At 33.9% G+C, this 22,776-nt stretch overlaps 1 protein-coding gene across 1 annotated transcript in view; it reads left to right on the top strand.

Annotated features, from left to right (window-relative positions):
• LOC148199529 (receptor-like protein EIX2) overlaps positions 1-14,984 on the top strand; it is a 34,815-nt gene extending 19,831 nt beyond the window's left edge. The window contains exon 5 of the mRNA XM_088112691.1: positions 14,780-14,984. Within this exon, the coding sequence (XP_087968817.1) occupies positions 14,780-14,984 (205 nt within the window). The remainder of the gene's footprint in view (positions 1-14,779) is intronic.
• Positions 14,985-22,776: the final 7,792 nt, after the last annotated feature.

Genomic DNA, 22,776 nt, shown 5'->3' with positions numbered 1-22,776 from the left:
ATAAAACAGAAAACATCACACATATATAAAGGAATATTCGAAAAAAATTATGTAAATGATAATGTTTAACTTCTATATTTATCCTCATTGAAAAATATAACTTCTAAATTTATATTATTAAGGGATAAACTAATAATTTTAAAAATTTCAATGTAATATAATGAAAAATCATTTTCTATATTATCTCACAATTCATTAAAAGAATCTAAGAAAAAAAGATTGACTGCATGTTGAAAAGGTATAATATGAATTATACAAAAAGTAAATTAATTTAGTCACATTATATGAGCCACATACCACGGAATCAATAAGAATACATTTATCGTTCTTCAATCCACATTTTCAAAACGGACGGACCAGTCCGATCTACTGTCATTCCTGTTTCTCAGATGGTCTTATTAAACAAATATAATTATTATTTATCCATATATATCTTTTCCCAAATCCTATCATAACTTTAGAATGATAGTGAGGTTATTATAATCTAAAAAATACAAATTGTGCAAAAAAAAAACTTAATTGTTAGATTTAACCAAGGTACAACTACACTTTACACTCATCTAGATTTAATCAAGCTACTAAAACTTTTTTTAAAAAACACTTAAGAACTAATGACTATATCATTCCATATATTTCTTTAAAAAAAGAGTTTCAAAGATGACCTTTAACCAAATGGCAAGTCAAATCATCACCTTTAATCCCATTTGTTCACGCTATAGAAGCAATTATAGCAAAAGAGACATGACAATTAACACACGGGTAAGTAAAAGAAAATTTTGAGAAATTATAAAATTAAATGAGTTCAATCATAATATAATCAAGCACATATTTTGTAGTTTGAGTCACATTCATACATAAATAACTTTAGACTCAATTTGTTTGGATCTATGCATTGACTTAGACAAAAAAGCCTTGTTATAAGTGGATTGACACAAAGGCCCTCGCTCTACTTGGCCTAACCAATCATAAATCAATTTCCTTTGGACATGGTAAGTTACTTATGGCATTTCAAGATTAGTGGTCTCACCCCTAATCTTGCCATAAGAACCTTCTTTAACTCTCACCAACACTTATCTCTAGTTAATGCATAACACTACACTATAAATGTTTGTACCTCTTCCTTAGAACCACATCCCTCAAACAAACATACAATTCCATTAACTTTCATTTCTCCAAAACATTGAATCCCTTTGATACTCTTAAACATGTCACATTTCTATAAATCACATTTCTCATCATCAAACATTTCAATTCCATTCAAAGATTTCAAAAACCAAAAATTGCTCAGCTTATACTACCTAAAGCCAAGCAACACCGCGCAACGAAATCATGGCAAAAGACCCTTAGGAGAAAGTTCAAACTTGTGACTAGCGGTTTGAAGCTTCTGCCCAGCGGTGAGCTTTTCTGCTTAGCTTCCCAAGCCCTAGAGCTCTATAAAATTTAAATTCTAGAATAACGGCCAACAGTGCCTAGTGACACCCAACGCACTGGTCATTGGAGCTCTCTAACTTGACTCTATTAAAGGTGGCACCCAAGGGTATCTTCTTGACGCTTAGTGTTATACTAGTTCAAAAAAAATGTGATGATTGGTTTGCGCTATGACTCAATTTTTTTTGTTGTAATTTATTCTAATTAAATTTAACCACTTCAAGACTTGATTATGAACCAATTACTTAACCCAATTACCAAATTCTCAACAATCCACAAATAAATATCAACTCAAATTAATCATCATGTTTATACACAATTTACGACAACCCTCAATTTCAAACAATTGAATTCACCAGTTCCAATCATCTCAATCCACAATCACAAATTATACAATAGAGAATTTTCAAATTCTCAGATAAGTTTGCATTCTAAAATCAATCAACACTTAGGAAATAGAATTATAGAAATTATAAGATAGTTAAATCAGCTTCCCTCACCTCAAAATGAGACCTTAAATTCTTCCACACTTTTCGACAACTTCCACTCATAAGAAAACCTAACTACAGCCACAAAAGATCAAATTAATGATCTGAGGACTACACTGAAATGATCTACATGCAAGAACTGAATTGGGATGGAGTTGGACTACATGCAACTCAAAACACCCAAGGAAAAAAAATTACAATTTGACTCTAGAAGAAGAGGTAGAAGAGAAACTTACTTTGTTTTAAGTTTCGATTGGTGGGTTTCGTAGAATTCTTCGCAATGATTTCATTAACAGCCCTTGCAAATTACTGAAGAAATTTATCTTATTGATCTAAAGGAGTGCAAAAATCATTTGCATAGGCGTATTTTCCTAACAAAAATAAATAAATCTCTAATGCATTTACATCTTTGTAAGAATCTTGTCGTTGCTTGGAAACATTTGGATAAATGCAAAACAATTCCTCTTAACAAAATATTTTATGAATTTGTTTTCTCTTTCTTTGAAGATATAGAATGGTTTTAGTAGTTGAAGTTTGAAATTTGTTTCTAAGAATCCTTATGATGGAAACTACTCCCAGCTGGACTCACGCAAGCAAAAGCTCCAAACGAGAGTAGTTCAACAATGAAGGTAGGTGCAGTGGAATAATGAAGATAATGAGGTGTTTGAAGTGTTTAAGGTGAAGAAAAGTGTGTGGGTGAGGCCTCATAGCTCATAGGGCCTTCCTACGGAGGAAGGAAGCTAGAGGAAGGGTGAAGAAGTCGAAAATCAAGAGTGACTTAAGAGCAATAGGGCTGGAAAACAATTCCAACAGCATATCACTAAGCTCAAAAGTGAAGTGTTAAATAGGCATGGCTCTCTTATTTATAGGTGAAGATGAGCCATGTTTATGACCCAAATTCCCTCCTAAATTCAAATTATTTCATGTAGAAGGCGTTCTCTATTCGAACAAGCAAGATCCATGATGCATTCCAAGTCAGCCAAGTCACATGGAAGAAACCCACTCGCAGACGATGGGCCACACAGGGTTTGGGTTGGGCGCGAGCTTCAATCCGAAAGCCAAAAAGCTTTGTGTTTCCATTTTGGAAGCTAAACTATCCAATCCGTAAGCAACTTCATTTTCTCCCTTTTTTAGCTCTTTTACTTTCCTTGGCTTATTTAGCTTCTTGGATGGCTCAACCAGGGTCTCCAAGCTTTATTTAGACCATACAAAACAACATATGAACATATTAAAAGATAATCCTTCTAAGACTTATAGAAAGAAAATCAAGAAAGCCTTTAAAAGTCCTTTTTCAACTTTCCTTTCTTGGCCTTAGCTTGAGTTGTTACTTCTTTGAATGGCTTCCCTAGTTAGGTTTCCATCATACCCTCCCTCTTGAAAAATGATTTGTCCTCAAATCGGAAGGTATAAAGAAGCACAACTTAGGAGCTATTTCTTCCCTCATGGATCAAAAGTATATCTACAACAAACAAAGATGAATATTATTAAAAGGATGTATGCAAGCAAAATAATACAGAATGAAGGCCTTTCATCTTTGAAAAAGATTTTCTTATAAGCATTTTTGGCCTTTATTTTTTTTTCACTTTGTTTTGAGCATTCCCCTTCATTATATGATGAAACAAAGTGATTTATTTGAGAAGAAGATTCAAGGTATTTACCTTTGTTGGAAGAATTTAAAAGCATGCATACCTTCTTCTCCTTTCTCTTTTCTCCTTTATAAGGTTGCTTATACAACCTTTCTTCTTCTTTTCTTTATTTTTCAATTTTCATTTTTATTTTTATTTCATCCTCTTTCACTTGTTGAGGTGTAAGAGGAATCAAAGTTATTTTATTTCCTTTGTGGAGAAAAGTTATCTTATTGGTGTAGCCATCATGAGTGGAGTTATGATCATATTGTCATGGCCTACCTAGTAGAACATGCCCAACATCCATTGGCACAACATCACATAAAATTGTTTCTTCATAGTTTCCAATGGAGATAGGTATGTTTACTTGTGTTTTGACTATTATTTCTTCATCCTCTTTTATCCATTGAAGCTTGTAAGGCTTGGGATGAGGAGTAGTAGTTAAGGCCAACTTTTCCACCATTATAGAACTACAACAATTACAAGAGGACCCACTATCCACAATCACTACAAAAAATATTAATATTACCGATGGATTTTTACCGACGAATAACTATCCGTCGATATATTTTAATTTCCAACGGAACTATCGACAGTTTTTTTATCTTTTTTACCGACGGTCAAAAGCCTTCGGTAAGGCCGTCGATAAGTGACATGCACATTACCAATGGATTTACCGAAGGCTTTTGGCCGTCGGTAAGTGACATGCACATTACCAACAAATTTACAGAAGGCTTTTGGTCGTCGGTAAAAAGAGCGGAAATTTTCCTGCCCATTATTTCGCTTGACGACATTACCGACAAATTTACTGAAGGCTTCTGACAGTCGATAAAAAAGCAGAAATTTTCCGGCCCCAGTTTCGCATCTAGTGCCAATATTTGTGGCAAAAACTCATTTCTCCTTCTCATTTCTCTCCATCTTAGTGTAATACTTCTTCCTATCGTTGCTCTCCACCGTCGCTACTCTCCACTACCGCTGCTCTCCACCACCGCTGCTCTCCACCACCGCTGCTCTGTTGCAATCCACCACTGTCCACTTTTCAGCCTTTCCGACAAGCTCAACTTTTCCGGCAAGCTCAACTTTTCCGACGATCCATTGCAAAGTTGATTTTTGCGATTAGAAACATTTCTCTTACAAATATGAGAATTGCAGAGAAACTCTCCATGATTCCCTATGATTTTAACTATTGAAAATAAATTGGTTGTTTGATTCTTTGGAAATTAGTTTGTTACTCGCGTGATGCTTTTTTGGTGGTGGAGTTCATGAAAACGAAAAATAAAAATGACACAGAGGGAGGAAGGAAGAAGAAGAAGATGAACCAGATCGCGGTAATTACCGACGGATTTACCGACGGCTTTACTAAAGGTCAAAAGCCTTCAGTAATTATCGACGACTGAAATATCCGTCGGTAAAGGTTACCGACAACGTTTTTACCGACGGTATTTTGACCATCGGTAAGCCGGCGGTAAACGAAAATTACCGACGGATTTTTACATTACCGATGAATTAGAACCGTCGGTAATATCAATTATTCTTGTAGTGAATCAATGAACAAGTATTTTCAAAAACTTTGCATCTTGTGCGGAATAGATTCTCCCTTTGTGATTGTTCTAGTTCTATATGTTGACTTCCAAGAAGTCTTCTTACCAATAACAACTCTCCTTCACAAGGTAAGGCTTCTTCCTCAGATATGGAAGTGTTTGAATCATTAGAAGAATCTTCATCTTCATTTTGATTTTCAAGGATATAAGTAGACATTAAATTAGGACACTCAGAAGCATAGTTCCCTTTGTAACCACATCTAAAACACTTGGTCTCTTTTACCCTATCATTTTTAGAAGATTCTTTAGAGGGATATTTTTCCTTTTCCTTTTCCCTAGGTCCCTCTTCTTTTGATTTGGAGGGTTCACCCTCCCTCTTGGAATCTTTCCTAGGGTAGGAAGAATCAGAGTAGTCTCTTTTAGAGGAAGTTTTCCTCTTCAATTGTTGCTTTACTCTAACACAAAGTTGGACTAACTCATTGAGATCATTATAAGGTAAAAGTTCTACCTTATCTCTTACGTCATTGTTGAGTTCACTTTGGAACCTAGCAATTGTTATGATTGACTCTTCTCTTATACCAACTCTCAACATGAGTAATTCCATTTTTTGCCCATATTCCTCAACACTCATGTTTTTCTGTTGGAGTTTATGGAGTTTGTCCATTAACTCCCTATCATAATATGCTGGTACATGCCTTCTTCTTAAGGCAGACCTCAACTCATTCCAATACCTAATTGAAGGTAGGTGTCTCAATCTTAGGTCTTTTACCAAGGTAGTCCACCAATATAAGGCATAGCCTTGAAAGCTCAAAGAGGCCATTGTTACTCTCCTCTCATCATATATTTGGTGACACTCAAACAACTTCTCAACTTTCATCTCCCATTCCAAATATTCTTCAATATCATCTTTACCATGGAAGGGAGGAAGATCTATTCTAGTTTTCCTTGGGTAATGTTCTCTCTCTCTATGATTTCTCCTAGGAGGTATTTGATAGTGGTCATCATTGTGATGACTACGATGACTACTATATTGTTCATGCTCACTAGGTGGAGAGGATGTATCTCCATGATATTCTATTCTTCTATGTGAAGTCCCTTCTTTCTTTTTACCTTTGTTTTGATTGACCAAAAGTTGACCAATCATTTCTTTGAGCTCATTAATCTCTCCATCCCTTTGTTGAAACTTTTGCTCAAATTCCTCTCTTAGTTGTGAGCTCTCATTGTTGGGTTTCATACTCCCTTGGATACTAGATTGACTCATCCTTATCAAGTATGGAGAAAAGGTTTTCACAAGGTTTTCAAAAATTTGACAAGTAATTAGTGAAAAGATTTTCACAAACTTTCTTTATTTTGGTGAAAGATTTCTAAAGAGATTCTAGAGGCAAAAAATGTTTCCAAGTAGCTCCCAAGAAGAAGAGGTGAGTCACAATTAGACAAGCTTAAAAACGAAGTTCTTCCTAGCCAGAGTTTCCTTAGATTTATCTTTTACCTTAGTTTCTAGGTAGAAATCTTTCAAAATATTTTCAAATGTTAATGAAATGCTCCTAAAAACCAAAAGAAGGTTTAGCTAGATGCTATGTTATCATATATACCACGAGACTTAAAACAAAAAGATCAAACAAGTAATTTAAAGAAAGCAATAAAGATGCAAAATGTAAATGCTAGACGGTCCTAAGTGAAAGTGCAAGTGACACTTGGAGCCCCTTGACACACTTTCACACAAAAGAAACAAAATTACACTATTACAAGGTTCAAATGTGATCTTGGAATTGCTTCAAGAGCATTTTCCCAAGTCACTTAACCAAAAACCAAAAATCAACTTTAAACAGCAAAGATTTCGTGATGTGACTTAAATAAGCTTAAAATAATGTCTAAAACTAATGAAACTTCAATCTTTGGCTGTTGTTGTTTGCCACTCCAAATCAGGTTGCAAAGTAAGCTTTTCTGGTGTATTTTAGCTGCTGGAACAGCATGATTGCAGCTGCTCAAAAGCAACCTTTCTGTTTCCACTTCAGCCCCCTTTCCACTTCCTAAGATGCTACCTGAGTAGGTGAAGGTTTCTGCTTTTGGATGCCTCACAATAGCTAACACAGCACTTCAAGATTCAACTCAAAACACACCAAACAGAATTAGAAAACTGCACCAGAATTTCAAACTAGTTTTCTGAATTTTTTTGACAACTTGGAAGCTAAGAATGAGGAAATCAAATGGAAACAAGGATGGAATAACAACAAGCACTCAAAAGGAACCTAATAATGGAACTAGAACAGATTAAGAAAGCAATAAAAAACGAAATCGCAGATCACAAACTCATTCAGACCAAATTGTTTGATATTTTACCAAAGTGTTTGATTAAATGCGCCAACGAATTTTAGATTTTGAGATTTTGAGTTTTTGAGTTTTTGGGCTTCTAATCTGGATTGCAAGGTTCTATATGCTTTTTATCACTAGATTTTACTTTTTTTGATCATTTAATATCATTTTTAAACATTGAACCAGCTTTGTCCACAATCCAGAAATGAATTTGAACAAAAAAATACCAAAACAGTGGTTGGAAAATGTTTTCTGCACCAAAAAAAGTGGACTGAAATGGTGGTTTTAAACCCAAAAATGAGTGGAAGTGATTCAACAGCTCATGTGAATGACCAAACAACTTTCCTTGATGATTTTAAGCATGTTCAAACTCTTAAACAACTCAGAAACTGTTTACAACTCAAAATCACTGGTTCACTTCCCTTTTAACACAAAAAGTGATGGTTTAAAGACCAAATATGCATATAGGCTAATATTTGACCAAATGAACAGTGCTAGCAACTTTCAAACATCAATTTAAACTTGTTCAAGCTTTCCAAAAGCACAGAAAAAACAAGATTTGAAAATCACCCTTGCTATAGCCAATTTATGCAGGAAAATACACCAATATACCACTAAAAATTAGTTTTCAAAGAATCAAAAGGCTGGACAACAATTAAAATGACTCAAGAAGATGTAACTCTACTGAACTAAGCTAGAATTGAGATGCTTAGCATGACCAAACTCAGATTACACAATTCAAATAAATTGAGCACGGTGAAAAGCCAGAATTCAAATCTGAAACAATGAATTGCTAAGGATTTTGAGCAACCAAGGTATGCATATTGCATTTCATTGCTTATTGTGGTTTGCCACACCTTAAGACACATCAACAACACTAAAAAATGTTGTACCAAGCTTCAGAGTCAAAGGAAAACCAACTGAAACAGATTTAAGGATTTAAACCAGAATTGAATTCCTTGAGCAAATTTGAAACCAGAATCAGTTTCTAGTGCTTTTGCTTATATCACCAAGGCTAGAACATGTTCTCATTTCCTTATTTGGTTGATTTAAACCTTTTCCAACTCTCTAAACTCAAGCAAACCGAAAAACACAGCAGAACAGATTAATATTGGAATAAAAAGAATTAAAACTGCATCAGAATGTGCACATGACCTATGACAAACTTGAAATTGAAAAATAAGGTTGAAAATGAATCAAGCAAAGAAGATTCACCATTTAAAATGAAAGATAAACATGATTACACAATGGAAACACAACAATAGTGATTGGAAATAGAAAAACAGAATGAAAAGAGATTCAAAACAGAAGCTGGAAATACGAAACAGAAAGCATAATAGAATGCAGAAATGAAATAGAAAATGGAGGAAATAGATTAGCTCCTTGTGCGTGGACGACCTAAGCTCTGATACCACTTGATGGAAACTACTCCCAGCTGGATTCACACAAGCAGAAGCTCCAAACCATAGTAGTACAACAATGGAGGTAGGTGCATCGGAATAGTGAAGATAATGAGGTGTTTGAAGTGTTTAAGGTGAAGATAAGTTGTGTAGGTGAGGCCTCACAGCTGAGAGGGCCTCCCTGCGAAGGAAGGAAGCTAGAGGAAGGGTGAAGAAGTCAAAAATCAAGAGTGAATTAAGAGCAATAGGGCTGGAAAACAATTTCAGCAACATATCACTAAGCTCAAAAGTGAAGTTTTACATAGGCATGACTCTCTTATTTATAGGTGAAGATGAGTCATGTTTTTGACCCAAATTCTCTCCTAAATTCAAATTATTTAGTGTAGAAGGCGCTCTCTATTCGAACAAGCAAGATCCATGCTTCATTCCAAGTCAGCCAAGTCACATGGAAGAAACCCACTCGCAGACGCTGGGCCACGTAGGGTTTGGGTTCGGCGCGAGCTTCAATCCAGAAGCCAAAAAAAGCTTTGTGTTTCCATTCCGGAAGCTAAACTGTCCAATCCGTAAGCAACTTCATTTTCTCCCTTTTTTCAGCTCCTTTGCTTCACTTGACTTGTTTAGCTTCTTGGATGGCTCAACCATGGTCTCCAAGCTTTATTTAGACCCTACAAAACAACATATGAACATATTAAAAGATAATCTCTCTAAGACTTATAGAAAGAAAATCAAGAAAGCCTTTAAAAGTCCTTTTTCAACTTCCCTTTCTTGGCCGTAGCTTGAGTTGCTACTTCTTTGAATGGCTTCCCTAGTTAGGTTTCCATCACTTTAGTGTTTTTATTTTAAAATTCTTTTAACGTAAACAAATTTATCAATCAAATTAAAATTGTAAAAAAAAATACAAAAACACAAGGAATAATTCAAAGATTTTAGATTTAAATTTGTTTATGTCTCAAAGTATATTCAAAGTTTTCTTTTAATCCTTATTTTATATTTCTAATTTTTATTTTCAGTTCATCTTGCTTGTTAGATTAACTTTGTTGACTTGAAATATTCATATAAGAGCAAACATGTTTTATGTGATAAAGAATTTCATGAACAAAAATAAAGTTTTTAAATATTTTAATCAAAAATCCATAAATATTTTAGAAATAACTTAGCAAAAAAACCTATAAAAAATAATTTAAATAAAATTTGAGAAAATAAAAGTGATTTTTTTAGTAGAGACCAAGTGAAAATCATAACGTATTGAAGATGAAAAAAAAAACATCTAAAGCCAAAATTCGTATAGACGTATTAATATATTATAACGATCGTTGTTGATTTTCAAGATATTATTTAGCTAAAATAAATAAATGAATAAAAAATATCGAATTTTAACATGGCATTCACTGTTTATTATCATATTTCTTAAGAGAATAACAATTATACCTAGATTCATTGTTTTAATAGATAAAAAAAAATCCTATTAAAAGAGTAAGGATATAATTGTAAATTACAACATTTTGAATTGAGATGCTAATAAATAAGAATATTACTAAGATAATAATTAATGTCTAAGAATAGTAAAACAATTAAAAATCTTTAGTATATTTTTTTTTCAGTCTCTTCTTGTTTTTGTTCATCGCCTCCCATTTTGGCTCATCTCTAAAAATCTGGATTATGATTGTGAAGTAGCATGTGGAAAAATAGAAATGTGGTTGAAAGGGTAGCAATGTAGAAAGGAAATCAAAGAACAGAGCAGACAGAACTTAGGAAGGTTTTTCTACACATTTATTTTCTTTTAAAACAAATTATTTTTTGTGCATTTTTATTTTGTAATGGGTTCTTATTGATGATATGGATTTGTTCCTTTCTGTCTTGATCTCTTCTATGTAATTAAAAGGGTTCATATGTTAATTAATTTAATGTGAATTATTTTAGTAAAACTTTACCTCAAATAGAGTAAATTGGTTTCAATTACATGAAAGTGAAAGTTAGATTATGTAAGACTCATGAAAAATAATTATCTTAATAGTAACAATTTTATTACTAGTAGTAATAAATTTCTTTGTGAATGGAAAATATAATAAGTTTATAAAATGTGGAAAGTTAAATAAGAAATTTTGGTAGCTTAATTGGTAGAAAATTTTGGTGATGGGTTCAAACTCTTTTCTACCTTTTTCTTAAAAAAAACGAAAAAGTTAAATAAAATTTAAAATATTGATAATGGAAAAAGCATTCAGATTTGAAATCAATATTGGGGAATCCATTATGAATCCATTATGTAAATGGTGATTAAGAAATTAATATAATAAAAATAAATAAATAATATTAAAAAATTTGATGAATAGTAAAATTTTTGGACTATAAATAGCCATGAGGGGGAGGCTATTTTGCACAAAGAGAGGAAGAATCAAGTGAGAAACCTTGAGAAATTGAGAAGAAAGAGTTGGGAAGAAATTTTTAGTTGCAAGAAGAGTAGAGGCTCTGAAGGGTTTTCAGGAAAAACGAATTCGGAGCAAGAGGAGTCTGGAATAGAGGTAGGGGAGCTAACCTTCTATGCTTTTATATTATGATTTAGTATTGTTTATTAGTATGCATGTCTTGAAATTATGTGTGAATACTGTTAATGCTTACTGTATGCCTATCTATATTGAATTTTGATGTTAGTATTATATGCTATTTTTTTGAATCTGTAAATAAGAAATTTGTTAAAAACTAGTTGAGGAACACTTTGGCTAAGGAAAGACTTGGTACTTAAGTTGTCAATTGTGACGCACCTCTCTTTCCTGGAAGTCTACTCGACAGGCTTTTAACTTAAATCTTGTTGTACAGATTAAGTATTGTTAAACTATTGTGCAATATGTCTCGTTGGAATGAATTCATGTTATTGTGGTAGATACGAAATATGAATTATAATTGTGATGGTAGGATAGAGGAATCTTAAAAACCGGAGTTGGTACATCCCTGATCATAGAGCAGCCCTAGTCCAATCCAGTAAGTTGTGACTAGTCATATGTACTAGCGTTTATGGTGAGTTTGATTCGTCAAACATTTGATTCTTCTCTGGTGACCATTTATGGTAATATTTTACTATTGTTAATTTGTTGTGATATATTCATTTTGTATGATTTATGCGATGGTTGGATTTTCTCTTATTGGATTTGAATTTATGCATCTGAACATGTATAAGTATTACGGGGAGATTTCGTAAGGGTATAATATGATTCGAGGATTGTGAGCATGGTATGAGTCTCGCAGAGAGATTCTGTAATGTCATGGTATGTGTATGAGAATTATGGGGAGATTTCGTAATAGTAAAATATGAGTTGAGGAATGTGAGCATGGTATGAGTTTCGAGGAGAGATTCCGTAATGACATGGTATGTGCGTATATGTTGATGTTGAGGGTCATGAAGTTGGAGGTTATCCTTATACTCTATAATAATCATCCAGTCTCAAGTAGAGAAGGATGAATTATATGGTGAGAGGGACAGGAGGTCCTGGTCTATGTGCCGGTTTAGGACATAGCGAGGGGACTAACCTTGTGAATGGTATGGAGGGCAGGATGTCCTAGTCTATGTGTCGGTTTTGGACATAGTGAGGGGACTAAGAATGACATCACAAGTGCAAAACCTCCTGTTATATCGCTCATCAACATATCGTTGGGATAAGTGTCTATTGAGTATTGTGAAAGGAATTACTATTGGGTATTGTAGAAGGAGTGTCTGTCAAGTGTATCAAAGTAATGGATGAGTATCTAGAATGCGATTGTTGTATGAGGGTATGAGTGTGTCCGACATAATTATTATATGAGGTGTGTTGAGTGCATCAAAGTAAATATGCATGTTTCATAAATGATTGGTTGCATGTTAGCTCACCCTACTTGTTTGTGTTTGTGTTTAGGTATGTGCGATGATCGTATAATTCGTTATACGGGAGCAGATGAAGGAATATCGTCTAACTCAGTGCCAAGGAAGGGAGAGATAGAAGAACTTAAGTTATGATTAAGGATTTTTCAAATAGGAGCGTAAAACATGTGTAGACATATATCAGCTATGAATTTTTAAGTGTGAGATTACAGGATGTTACCGTAAATGTAATGTTACAATATATAAAATATGAATTATTCAGTGTGAGATTCCGATTACAGATTATAAGTGAAAAATTTATAAAAAACACCCCTTGAATTTATTTTATCATTTGTTAAATAATTAATATCAACTATTAGATTTCTTAATTCATTTTAGTGTTCAAGTTATATTCAAATTTTAATTTCATAAATTCATCTGCAATTTTAAATATCATTCCACTGAGGTGCCAAATTTTCTCCTCAATAGATAATATTTTATTGTCATCGCAATTTATTCGTCATACTCACAATGAATCGAAATTTATCCAATAAAAGAATGACTTAATGGACTATTATTTTGGCTTCTTTTTATGTTTAAATATATATATATATATATATATATATATATATATATATATATATATATATATATATATATATATATATATATATATATATATATATAATACAAGCAAACTTAACCATATAAACATCTTTTAAGTTTTTAACAAGTGAACTAAAGTTTCTAATTTGATAAACTGAGAAAATTACTAATTTTACAACTAATTTTACATGTTAAATTGTTTAATTAAAACTTAATATCGATGTATTTTTAATCTAAATTATATTTTTATTATATATTGATATCTTTCAAATAATTCAATATAAAATTTCAACTTCTAAATTAATTTTCATTTTAATTTAATTATAAAAATGTTATAACAAACCAAAAATAAACTAAATATTAATTCCAAACTAATTCATTTTAACATTTTTTTTCATGGTGGTACGTCAAATATTTGGAGAAGATTTTTAGTCAAATGTTTGAACCCCATCAAGTGCACGTGGCGATCACTCCCTGCCCTCGTTAGTGCCCGAGTGTCTTATGCCTACCAGCCCCCGACAACTTACAGGAAATATTGACTGCCCCCAATGTGCTTTGTCCTCACTCACACACTTTCCGAGAAAACTTCCCAAAAGGTCACCCATCCCTAAATTACTGTAAGCTAAGCACGCTTAACCATCGAGTTCTAATGGATTAGGCTACCGAAAAGTAAATGCATTTTGTTGATATGGGTAGCCAAATCAATCCCTTTAAGTTATCCTTCAACTGTATAGTCCCATACCTATACAGTCTCTGGATCCCTCTCATTCCGGTGTATGTTCGATTCATCCATGTGTCCCTTCCACTGGAAGTCTGCCAGGAGCTACTCCTAGTTATAACCTTTCGTGACCGCTCATCAACGTATCATCCGAATGAGTGTGTATTGGGTATTGTGGAATGAGTGTCTATTGAGTATTGTGGGATGAGTGTCTATTGGGTATTGTGGGATGAGTGTCTATTAGGGATTGTGGTATGATGGAATGAGTATTTATGATGTGATTGTTGTATGATGGTATGAAGGTGTCTGACATAATTATTATATGAGGTTTGTTGAGTGTATCAAAGTAATTATGTATGTTTTATAAATGATTTGTTGCATGTTAGCTCACCCTACTTGTTTGTGTTTGTGTATGTGCGATGATTGTATAATTCGTTATACGAGAGCAGATGAAGGAGTTTCGTCTGATTCAGTTCCAATGAAGAAAGAGATAGAAGAATAAATTAGAAGAATTCGAGTTATATTTATTAGTTTGTAGTTGAAATCTGAGTTTAAAACATATATATATATATATATATATATATATATATATATATATATATATATATATATATATATATATCAACTATGAATTATCAAGTGTGAGATTATGGGATGTTACCTTAAATGTAATGCTACAATATATCAATTATGAATTATCAAGTGTGAGATTATGGGATGTTACATTAATGGTATCAGAGCGGTTCGTCCTTATGACGACCTAAGAGTTGTGGATTTATCCTACGAACTCATATTATGAATCATAATGACAATAATTCTATGTGTGAACAGAGAAATGACACGCACACAACCCAACTGTGAAACCTCTAATATGCCTAGCTTGGCATGGGTTTTGGAGGATATCGCATCTGCTCTTCAACAACAGGGCGCTGCTTTAGTGCAACAGCACGAAACGGCTCTACAACAATTAGAAGCGGCCAGGCTGAATTCTGAAGCCAGTCAAAGAGAACATGTGGAAGCCTTAAGGCCTATCTGAGAATGACACGTCTATGCAAGCTCAACCTCATAAGATTCAGGAATGGACCTTAGAAAACTTTTTACAACACCGTCCACCTACTTTTAGTGGGAGGACAAGTCCGGACGAGGCTGATCTATGGTTAAGAAATATGGAAAAGATTTTTTATGCGAAAAATTGTTCATCAGAAACTAAGTTGGCATACTCCGAATATCAGCTGTTTGGAGAAGTAGGACACTGGTGGGACAACATAAAGCTAGTATTAAAGGAATGTGGTGAGATTATTACCTGAGAAGTTTTTAAGAATAAGTTTTATGCTGAGTACTTTCCGGACAGTGTAAGATATGCAAAAGAGGTGGAGTTCTTGCAACTCATGCAAGGTAACAAGTCGATAGCTGAGTATGTAGACAAGTTCAAACATTTGGGACGTTTCTACACCCAACCAGCAAATGAAGAATGGAGTTGTAGGAAATTTAAAAATGGATTGATAGCAGACATATATTTAGTCGTGAACCCTTTAGCTATTAAAGAGTTTTATGTTTTAGTGGAACATGCCAAAGTTGCGGAAAGGTTAATGAGTGAGATTGAAGTTCAGCAGAAGTCACAAAGGGTGGGAGGACCATTTGGGTCACGAGTTGGACAGAATGTGTCCTCAATGTCCAATAGTTGTAGAAGGACGTAGGTTCAAATTACATCTTATATCTTTACCTCTACAAGGTTTAGATGTAATCTTAGTAATGGATTGGTTATCTGTCAATCGTATCCTTATAGACTGTAACAAGAAGGAGTTGATTTTCCCTGATCCTGAAGAATCGAAGTTGTTGTCTTTACAACAAGTGTTAAAAGAAGTAAAAGAAGGATCTTCGTGTTTCATTATCTTGACTCATGTGGAAGTTGAGAAAAATGAACAAAATCTTGATATTCCCATAGTTAATGAGTTTAGTTATGTGTTCCCAGAAGAAGTACTAGGATTGTCACCTCAACGAGAAGTATAATTCTCCATCGATTTAATACCTAGAGCTGGACCAGTATCGATAGCTCCATATCGAATGGTCCCAGCAGAGTTGGCAGAGCTAAAGAAGCAAATTGAAGAGCTTCTAGAAAAACAATTCATCCGACCAAGCGTATCACCATGGGGGGCGCCGTTACTTCTGGTGAAGAAGAAAGATGGTAGCTCTAGATTGTGTGTCGACTACAGGCAGTTGAACAAGCTAACCATCAAGAATAAGTACCCTTTGCCTAGGATTGACGATTTGATGGATCAGTTGCATGGAGCTCAAGTATTTTCAAAGATAGATCTAAGGTCTGGATATCATCAAATTTTGGTTAAAGCTGAAGATGTCAAAAGACTGCTTTTACATCGAGATATGGGCATTACGAGTATGTAGTTATGCCGTTCGGGGTAACTAATGCTCCAGTTTTGTTCATGGATTACATGAACAGAACCTTTCGACCCTTCTTAGATAAGTTTGTCGTAGTCTTTATAGATGACATGCTCATTTATTTCAAAATTCGAGAAGAACATGGTGGGCATTTAAGAATTGTTCTTGGGATCTTTAGAGAAAAGAAACAATATGCAAAGTTGTCAAAGTGTGAGTTCTGGATACAAAAGGTGCAATTCTTGGGACATGTTATATCAGCTCAAGGCATAGCGGTGGATCCAACCAAAGTGGAAGCAGTGCTACGGTGTCCAGTTTCAAGTATTCAGCGATCACAAAAGTTTGAAGTACTTATTTAACCAGAAAGAGCTAAATATGAGGCAAAGGCGGTTGATGGAATTTTTAAAGGATTATGACTTTGAATTTTTGTATCATCCGAGAAAGGCGAATGTAGTAGCTGCTGCTTTGAGTAGGATGACGGTACATGTTTCCCATATGATGATCAAAGAATTAGAGTTGGTGGAGAAATTCAGGGATCTGAAGCTATAGATGGAGTATGAAGTAGATTTCATTAGATGTAGTAGTCTGACTATATCTAGTGACTTTCTAAGTTTAATCAAGGAGAAACAATTGGTGGACCCTAACCTGAAAAATATAGCATAATTGATCGAAACAGAACCAACTAAAGAATTTAGGTTAGGACCTGATGGTGTATTAAAATTTAGAAGTAGAGTATGTGTACCAGACAATGCAGAGATAAAAAGATTAATCCTTGAAGAAGGACACAAGAGTCATTTTAGCGTGCATCCCGGCATGACTAAAATGTATCAAGATCTTAAGGAGTCCTTTTGGTGGCCTGGAATGAAGAAGGAAGTAGCGTAGTTTGTAGCGGCTTGTTTGACTTGTCAAAAGGCAAAAGTGGAACACCAAAGGCCTAGAGGAATGTTACAACAATTAGACATACCAGAATGGAAATGGGATAGCATTGCTATGGATTTTGTTACCCATTTACCACGAATAATGAGAGGTAATGATGCCATCTGGGTCATCATTGATCGATTGACAAAAAGTGCTCACTTCTTAGCAAAAAATCTAAGAATGTCAATGACTAAGCTGGCACAATTGTACATAAAAGAAATAGTGAGATTGCACGGTGTACCTTCTAGCATTGTGTCAGATAGAGACCCAAGATTTACTTCTAGATTATGGAAAACCCTACAGGAAGCTATGGGCAGCAAATTACGAATGAGTTCCGCATATCATCTCCAAACTGATGGAAAATCTAAAAGAACTATCCAGTCATTAGAAGACCTATTGAGAACTTGTGTATTAGATCATCTTGGTAGTTGGGATGAAATACTTCCTCTTGTGGAATTTACCTATAACAACAATTTCCAAGCAAGCATAGGTATGGCACCTTATGAGGCTCTGTATGGCAGACGATGTCAAACTCCGTTATGCTGGTATCAGGATGGTGAATCCGTTTTAATAGTACCTGAGCTACTACAACAAACCACCACTAAAGTAAAATTGATACGGGAAAGAATGAAGGCTTCTCAGAGTAGACAAAAATCATATGCAGATCAAAAGGAGGAGACCGTTAGAGTTTGAGGTTGGGCGAGTAACTTCAACCACGGGTGCTGGAAGAGCCCTTCGCTCGAGGAAACTTTCTCCTAAGTTCATTGGTCCATACCAAATTTTGAGACGAATTGGGCCAGTCGCTTACGAGATTGCGTTACCCCCTCAGTTGGCCAATCTCCATTCAGTTTTTCATGTTTCCCAACTAAGAAAGTATGTACCTGATCATTCTCACATTTTAGAAATAGAGGAGATTCAAATCCGAGAGGATCTCTCAGTGGAAGTACAACCTGTTTGTATAAAAGACACTAAAACAAAGGAACTTAGAGGAAAAACTATCAATTTAGTCAAGGTAGTTTGGGATAAGAGAACAGGTGACTCTACATGGGAACTAGAAGAAGAAATGAAGCAATTATACCCTCAACTAGTTTCTTGAAGTATAGAATTTTCGAGGTTGAAAAATTTTTGTTGTTGGGGAGAATGTAAGACCTATGAAAAATATTTACCTTAATAGTAACAATTTTATTATTAGTAGTAAATTTCTTTGTGAATGGAAAATATAATTAATAAGTTTATGAAAAAATAAAATGTGGAAAGCTAAATAAGAAATTTTGGTAGCTTAAATGGTAGAAAATTGTGGTGATTTCAAGAACATGGGTTCAAACTCTTTTGTACCTTTTTGTTTTAAAAAAAAATTAAAATAGTGATGGTGGATAAGCACTCCACGTTTGAAGTCATTATTGAGGGATCAGATATATCAAGTGATGATTAAAATATTAATATAATAAAATAATAAATAATATTAAAAAATTATTAAATATTAAAATTTTTGAATTATAAATAGCCATGAGATTGGAAGTTCACTACAAAAGTAATATATTTTAGGGTGTTACTCCCTCCACCACCACATTTTCTCCCTCCACCTCCCCAATTTTATTACATATTTTTTGAATTACAAAACTAACCTTTTATAATTACAAAAATAACCTTTTTACTTTTTAATCCTAATTATTTACTTTGACCCTAAAATCTATCTTTCTACTCCTTCTCACCCACCTCCGCACCCTCTCAGATTCTCACTTAAACTCCATCACATCCGTTTTTCATCTTCCATTTTCCCTTCATATTCGTTTTCTTCCTCTTTCAGCGGTTCGGCAGTGAGGGCGGTACACGGCGCGACAGTGCGGCAGTGCGGCGGTGAGATGTGGTGGTGCATTCTCCCGATGATATTTCGCTATGTTGTGTGTTCTGTGTGCTCTGCGTTTTTTTTTGCTGTGTGCGTGTGTTGGGAGGAAGGAAAAAAATAATCAGGCAAAAAACGGATGTCGGGTATCCGTTTGGATCTGAAACGGATGTCGATATCCGTCGACGGATGTCGACATCCGTTTCAGATCCAAACGGATACCCGACATCCGTTGGCCTCTAGTTTTTAATCTACTAATTGGAGGATATGACAAATGAAATTCAGGTATCACATCCCTTCTAATAAGCACAATTTACATTGAAACTAATCATACCAGCATTGAAACTAATCATACCAGAATTGTAATGTTTATCATTTACCAGCATTCCCTCGTTTGACAGTCACAGGTCTATCCAAACTAGATGTTTTTACCAATCACGAACCTCAAAGTATTGTTAATCTCAAAATAACCAACATTTGCAAATTCCAAGCATTCTTCTTTTCTCTAACCGGAAGCAAAGATGAATCTCCAGAAAAAATATTTACTTCTAATAATATTCACCCTGGGTAACTCCTATTTCACACAAATATCCCATCTTGTCTTTCATAAGAAAGGAAGTATTCATTTTCATGTGAAAGTTTAATTCCCAATCCTATTGAAGATTTGGGTTGGCAAACCTCCTCCTAAGCTGCAGTGTGGACCTTTTTCCTGTCCTTAGTAACACTTTCTATCAAGGTCACATAAAGATCCATCCATGTGGATTGCTTGATACATTTAGCAACATTCTTCTAAAAATAACCCTAAAATTTTAATAAGGGTAAAATAGAAATAAAAAAATAAATAAAAGGGTAAAAGAGGAATGTGGGGGTGGAGGAAGCAAGTTGTGGTGGTGGAGGGAGTAACACCCTATATTTTAATAGGAGTTATTTTTCGGTGGTTTTGAAACCCTAAATAATTCCTGCGGTTTATAAGCTAAACCGCCCCTAACATCTATTTATTTATTTTTAAATAATTTTTCAGGGTAATCACTAGATATTTTCTATTAACCCTAGTTTTCTTCCCGCACGCCTTCCTTCTCGCTTCTCGTCTTTATGGTCTCATTTTCTTTCAATCGTATCCCTTTCCTGCGCCGTTTGTTCATCTTCAAGGTATGAAGTTCTTGGGGACTTGATCTCACTCTAGCAATCAAGCAAGTAATCTTGGAAACAAATCTGTCACTTTCTTCTCACTTTGTCTCACTTTCTCACCGATTAAATTTGCTCAAATCCACCTCAGTTCAATAGGTAGGGTTTTCTACCATTTGCTACCGATTCGTCTTTGTTCCTTTTCGTCTAGAGGTTTGTATCGTTTAAAATCCTTCGTAACTTTAATTTCTTCATTTCCATTGACTAATTCATCTTTTCCACCGTTTAAATTGTTCTCTTCCACGAATCCTTCGAACCTAGGGTTCGTAGTTCGTTTCCCCTTCTTCCGCGGCTTCCACTCGATTTTCACCAGATTCATGGTTTCTCACCAATCCGCCATGACCAGGGGTCATCATGTGGTATCAGAGTCTAGGTTAGGCGCGTCCGCTTGAGCCAAGTGTTTTTCTTCACTTTTCTGTTGTGAATTTGACTTTTAGAATTTTTTTCAACTTGAATTGATTTTGCAACTTAGCAAGGATTGGCTTGTAATTGTTTTGTATAATGGATACTATTTTTATTCATCAAAACTTTTCTGATTTACTTTGGTTACAAATGAACAGAGTCACATTGATAGAAATGCTGATATCACTGTTTCATGTGTTGTTGTGGGTAACAGGTGTGTTCATGCATATATGTTTCTTTTCTATTGCTTGATAGTACCCTCTTTTATATAAAGAAGAAATTATAGTTTTTCTTATAAAAAGGATCGAAGCAAGTATTATAGTTGTTTTTCCAGGGTGAGTAAATAGAAACGACTAATTTCCTTGTCACAAAATTTACATATTTATTTATCTGCTTTACAGCCCTGCTTCAGATTATGGATTGGTTAAAGTAGATGATAGAGGCCGCATCATTCAATTAAGACAACAATGGTAATCCACAATCTAACCTAACTTTTTGTCTTCATGCTATCTAGTAATTTTGTTGTGGTTTCTCACTGCTAGAAAGAAAAAGAAAATTACCATCTTCAATTTCAAGAGTTTTTCGTCCTTGTAGGAGTGAAAAATCTTTGCATTATAGCCTTTTCCCTGAACTTGCTGGATCAAAATAAGCCTTCATTCCTGATGTTTCGTCCTTTTCTTTTTCTTGACATAGTTATTTAATTGTTGTACAATACTTGTTGCCACCATAGTAATATGTTCTTAATATATATTTATCTGATATGTATTCATATTCCTGTGGTATTCTCGCAGCAAGCAGACACCTCTCTCTTTGGGTTCTGTTCATGGATTTTATATTTGCATACTCTGTATTGGGATTTAAATTATTGTTATTGTTTGGTTAAATTTTTTATGAGCTCCACTAAATCATCATTTGGGTTCACTTTTTATCAGTGAGAATACTAAAAAAATTTACCCAACAAGAAGAAATGTGTTCAAAAGATAATCTAGCAATAGTTAATGCTTCCTTACGTAATTTAATGTATGCTTCCTTTGTCAAACATGGGTTTGGTTCCACCAGGTTTCAGGTTTCTCAATGTTTCAAAATGGATCATTATGTGAATATAGAGTTGTCAGATTTTTTAATGGATGATTTTGTAGGAGCAGTATCAGTATGATTACTTGATGTTTTATTCTTTCAATGTGCATTTTTTATCCTTAAAGAGGGAAAAAAATCAGAGTACTAATCAGAGTACTAGGTTGCAATTGAAAGAAAGAATGCATGCAGCATCTCAAACTTTCATCTTAAATCTCACTCCACAGGTTAATCTGATTCTTTTGGTTTTTTCCCTTTGTCTTGATTTTTCTATTTTGAAAGAATGCATGCAGCATCTCAAATTTTTTCTTTACACTTTTAAAAATAAACGTACAATAAGTTTAATATATCAAACCTCACAAGAATATAAATTCCTTTAAATTAATAACTGCAATAGAAAAAAAAAGAAAAAATAATCATAATAGAAAATTAATCACTTATACTCTAATAAAAATATTGATCACTTAGTATTCTTCACCTTGTACCTTTTCAAATTATATTATTCTATCATTACAATAGTACCCTGATTATAGTTTAATTTTAAAAGAAATTTAAAAAGAAAATCTAATTTGAAAGAGATAATATTTTTACTAAAATATAAATAGTTCTTTATAGTTTAAATTTTCTATTATTTATCTGTTTAAATACATTTTTTAACTAAGATTTGAATTTTTGGTGTAAAATTGATATTCATCATAGATCACATTCTCTTATTTTTCATATCCATATTGAATGTTGGGGTTATGACTTTTTGAAAACAAAGAAATTTCATGTAGTTACTGTCAGCAGAATAGATGGTGAAAGTAGCAGTAAATGATGTCTGTAAAGGGTATATATTATTGAATAACTATATTACTTTAAATTGTTTTATTTTACATATTATGAATATCTACTGTGTTAGCTAAATTTGATTTGAGTTCATTTTAATCTATTGATTTCTGTTTAACTTTGTTTTGGATTTTATTAATGTTCTGTAAGGTTAGGCATACCAAATGAGCAATGAAATGACTTG

Source organism: Vigna umbellata, chromosome 4, assembly GCF_029865625.1.
Source record: "Vigna umbellata cultivar VRB3 chromosome 4, Vumbellata_1.0, whole genome shotgun sequence".
In the NCBI taxonomy this organism is placed as follows: Eukaryota; Viridiplantae; Streptophyta; class Magnoliopsida; order Fabales; family Fabaceae; genus Vigna; species Vigna umbellata.
Note: the sequence above shows the minus strand (reverse complement) of the source record. Positions and strands in the feature narration are given on the sequence as shown.